This window comes from Lottia gigantea (assembly GCF_000327385.1).
Source record: "Lottia gigantea unplaced genomic scaffold LOTGIsca_80, whole genome shotgun sequence".
In the NCBI taxonomy this organism is placed as follows: domain Eukaryota; kingdom Metazoa; phylum Mollusca; class Gastropoda; family Lottiidae; genus Lottia; species Lottia gigantea.
Genome location: NW_008710663.1, coordinates 1033865 through 1037236, shown reverse-complemented (window position 1 = coordinate 1037236; position 3372 = coordinate 1033865). Strand labels below are relative to the sequence as shown.

At 30.5% G+C, this 3372-nt stretch overlaps 1 protein-coding gene across 1 annotated transcript; it reads left to right on the top strand.

The window, feature by feature from the left end:
- Positions 1 to 337: 337 nt before the first annotated feature.
- On the top strand, positions 338 to 1203 carry LOTGIDRAFT_132712 (hypothetical protein; the record flags this gene model as incomplete). Its single annotated transcript, XM_009067229.1, has 3 exons — positions 338 to 395; positions 659 to 822; positions 1027 to 1203. Coding segments are annotated over 3 exons (399 nt in total), but the record flags the coding sequence as incomplete, so codon positions are not given.
- Positions 1204 to 3372: the final 2169 nt, after the last annotated feature.

The window sequence follows — 3372 nt, the reverse complement described above, 5'->3', positions numbered from 1 at the left end:
TAAATCAAGGAGCCTGTAAGTATATTTAGTTTTTGCGACTTAGAAATGAAATCCTAAACATGTTTTGATGAAAGGGGTCCACTTTATACATGAAAAGTAATCCAATACTTTCATATCTATTTATATTAAAGTAATTATCCCATACAGATTCTCTACTAGAGCATAACCTAAATTATACCTATTTATTGCATATCTCTACCTATATCTTATTGTTGTTTTTGTATTATTTTTCAGAGCTAAGAATGTAAAACGAAAATTTCAGTTATTAAAAAGACGACACACAGATTCAACATTAGGTGCTGGTATTAAACATATAACTGGTAAATATGGTAATCCATCAGCAAGTGAATTAGCTAAATGGGCAGAATCCTTTGATTATCTGCTTTCTGATAAAAGTAAGTCAACTAAAACTCTTTACCTCCACACAATATGTTTCTCTTTTTATCATTTTAACTGACAAAATTTATAATAGCAATTTCTTGATGCAATCAGAAGGTATCTTAGTAGATAGTGAACCAAAAAATAATTATCTCCAGTAGTCATCAGACTTGAACTCAAAAGACAAATATTGTATCAGTATACTAAAAAATTAAAATTATATTCTATATCATCATTAATTTTCATTTTATTTAAATTTTGACTGTTTTTCTCTTTTCAGTTGGAATAGATTTATTTAAAGATTTCCTGCATTCAGAATTTAGTGAAGAAAATTTAGAATTTTGGTTGGCATGTGAACAGTATAAAACTAGTAAATCCAGTAAATTGGCCAGTACGGCACAGAAAATATACTCTGACTTCGTAGCTGCTCAAGCTCCAAAAGAGGTAAGCAAAGCAGAATTTGAAATTTTTTTTATGTAAATTTATTTCTTTATTGCATACCTTAACTTTTGAAAATTTAATTATTCACTTCCCTCTGCATAAAAAACATCTTTTTGGAAAAAGTATGATATTATGAAAGTATGTTTGTTCTTGATATAATGGGGTTACTGTTATATGATTTTTAATTTGAGGTTCATTTTATTTCAGATAAATCTTGATTCAAAAACAAGAGCAACAACAATCAGTAATTTAACATGTCCTACCAGACATTGTTTTCAAGATGCTCAAAAACGTGTTCAAGCTCTGATGGAAAAAGACTCTTACCCTCGATTTATAGAATCAGACATTTATCAGCGTGCTGTGCTTCGTGCTCAGAGCATGTAAATGTGTTCAGAAATATTTAATCACACATAGTGCTCAGCCTAACACAATTCCAGAAACTTACAGCATTATTATTAATGTGAACTGAATAAGTTACAGAAGATGTTTCAGAACTGGAGAAAAGGTTACTGGACAAACAAGTCTGCCCTGGATGTCTGCGTGTTTCCAACTTAGTAAAGGAACATTAGATATTTGGAGAGACATTTATAATTCTCCATGAAAGTAGACACTGAAGGGATGTGCCATGTTTATTAAATCTTTTCCTGTAGAGAAAATTCTGATGGTGTTAAGTCCAGAATCTAACCGAAAATTATGTATGGCCTGATTCAAAGTGATAAAGAATGATTTTGTACAGATGTGATATGCAAACTTGAAATGACCAGAGAACGCAAAAATATGTTGAATGTGTAAAAATCCAAACAGAAGTTTATTTTTTATGCAAGTTGTGGATTGAAATTTTTTTTTTTTTAACATAAATTCAACTTTGTTTAAAGCTCAAAATCAAAATAAAAGAATCTCAAAAGTAGTACAGGAGCTATTAGAAATCTTGTTTAAAGATTATCTCCAAGTTCCTTACTTCCATTTTGTTATTATCTTCATTTTATAATGTTTTAGATTTTATTAAGATTTTCATTTAAGAGTTGAACTATAAGAAGTGTTCTACTAGAAACATGAATATTCAGCATTATTCAATAACTTTATAATTATGTTGTACATAACCAATTGTGTACATAATTGTTGAAATATATTATAATTTATTAATTTTATGTTATATTTACTGTATATTTGCGTGTATAGTGCACGGTTTCTGCCTCAATGGTAGTACAAAGCTGTTTTTTTGTACATAATTTTATCTTTCTGTTTCCTGCTGTGCAGTGTTAAAATTCAGTTTCTTCTTTCAATCAACTTTTATTGTTTTAAGTTCAAAAATATTATTTGAAATATATTACGAAATTACAACTTATGTGGAATTGTTTATAAGTATACTGACTTATTTTAATCTCAAAATAATGACTTTCAATTCTGTTTTGCTTAACAAATGGTTATTGTTATTGTTATGGTTATATTAATGAAATGATATATATTTCATCTCTGCCAATTTTTACATCTTATCTAATAAAATACATTATTAATAAATATTACCCTACTTTTATCCTTAAAGTGTGCAGATTTCAGAGTAAATTGTAAGAGTCCATAATGGTATCTCTAGAAAGAGGGGAAACATATTCCTTTAAGCAACCGACAAACTATCGATAAGTCAAATACTTAATAATCGTCACCAGACACCATTTCACTATCACTCAACGGGGTCCAAACAAAACTTCATAAGGTTAAGATTGTCCGATGTCTACTAAAATTCACAATTGTTTTGACAAGAAAAAAAAACAAGAGAAAAAAGCGACAAAGGCCTATATAATTCGTCACCATTAGTGGTTGAACCAAGTTCACGGGCACCTACCCTCCAAAAATGCGGAAGAGGACATGTTTTTAAAAACAGGGAAGGGGCCCTAACCCATTTAAGTTCACGGGCCCCCACTAACAATTGGCATACTCAATTATAATATCTGATAGAGTCTAGTCTGGCAAATTAATTTTTGAAGGAATGAGAAGTGATCTAAAATTTTTACAACCATTTTCCGGAAATCAAATCATCCTCTGAATTTTCAATAACAATTTAGATAATTACTGGAGCAGAAGTTGAGTTCCTAACAATGGGTATAAGTCACATAAGCACAGCCTAACTATTCTTAACGATAATGACTGTAACATTAGGCAGCTTGGCGGGAAATCCGACGTTATTGACGTCTGGACCTCTAATCTGAAAATTGTCTTCCACAGTTATAGTTGTTTGTCGTCATACATAGTCCACGTGATAATGGCTGGTTATGAGTTAAATTTCCTTAAACTATTAGGCTAAGTACAGCATCAACAAGGCTATATTAACTAAATGGTAATGGTAGTAATCTATTGGTAAGAAAACAATATTAGCTAAGCTATGTGGACTATGTGATACTATTCAAACCTTTTTGCAGCTGTGATAATTTCTTTGATATAAAAAAAAACACGAATCTTCTGTATACCAGTGGTGGTATCAGCCTGCCGAGACTTAGGGTACTAATATGAGATAGACTGACTTAATGGGGGTCAAATGTTTATGGTCGAGATTGAAAA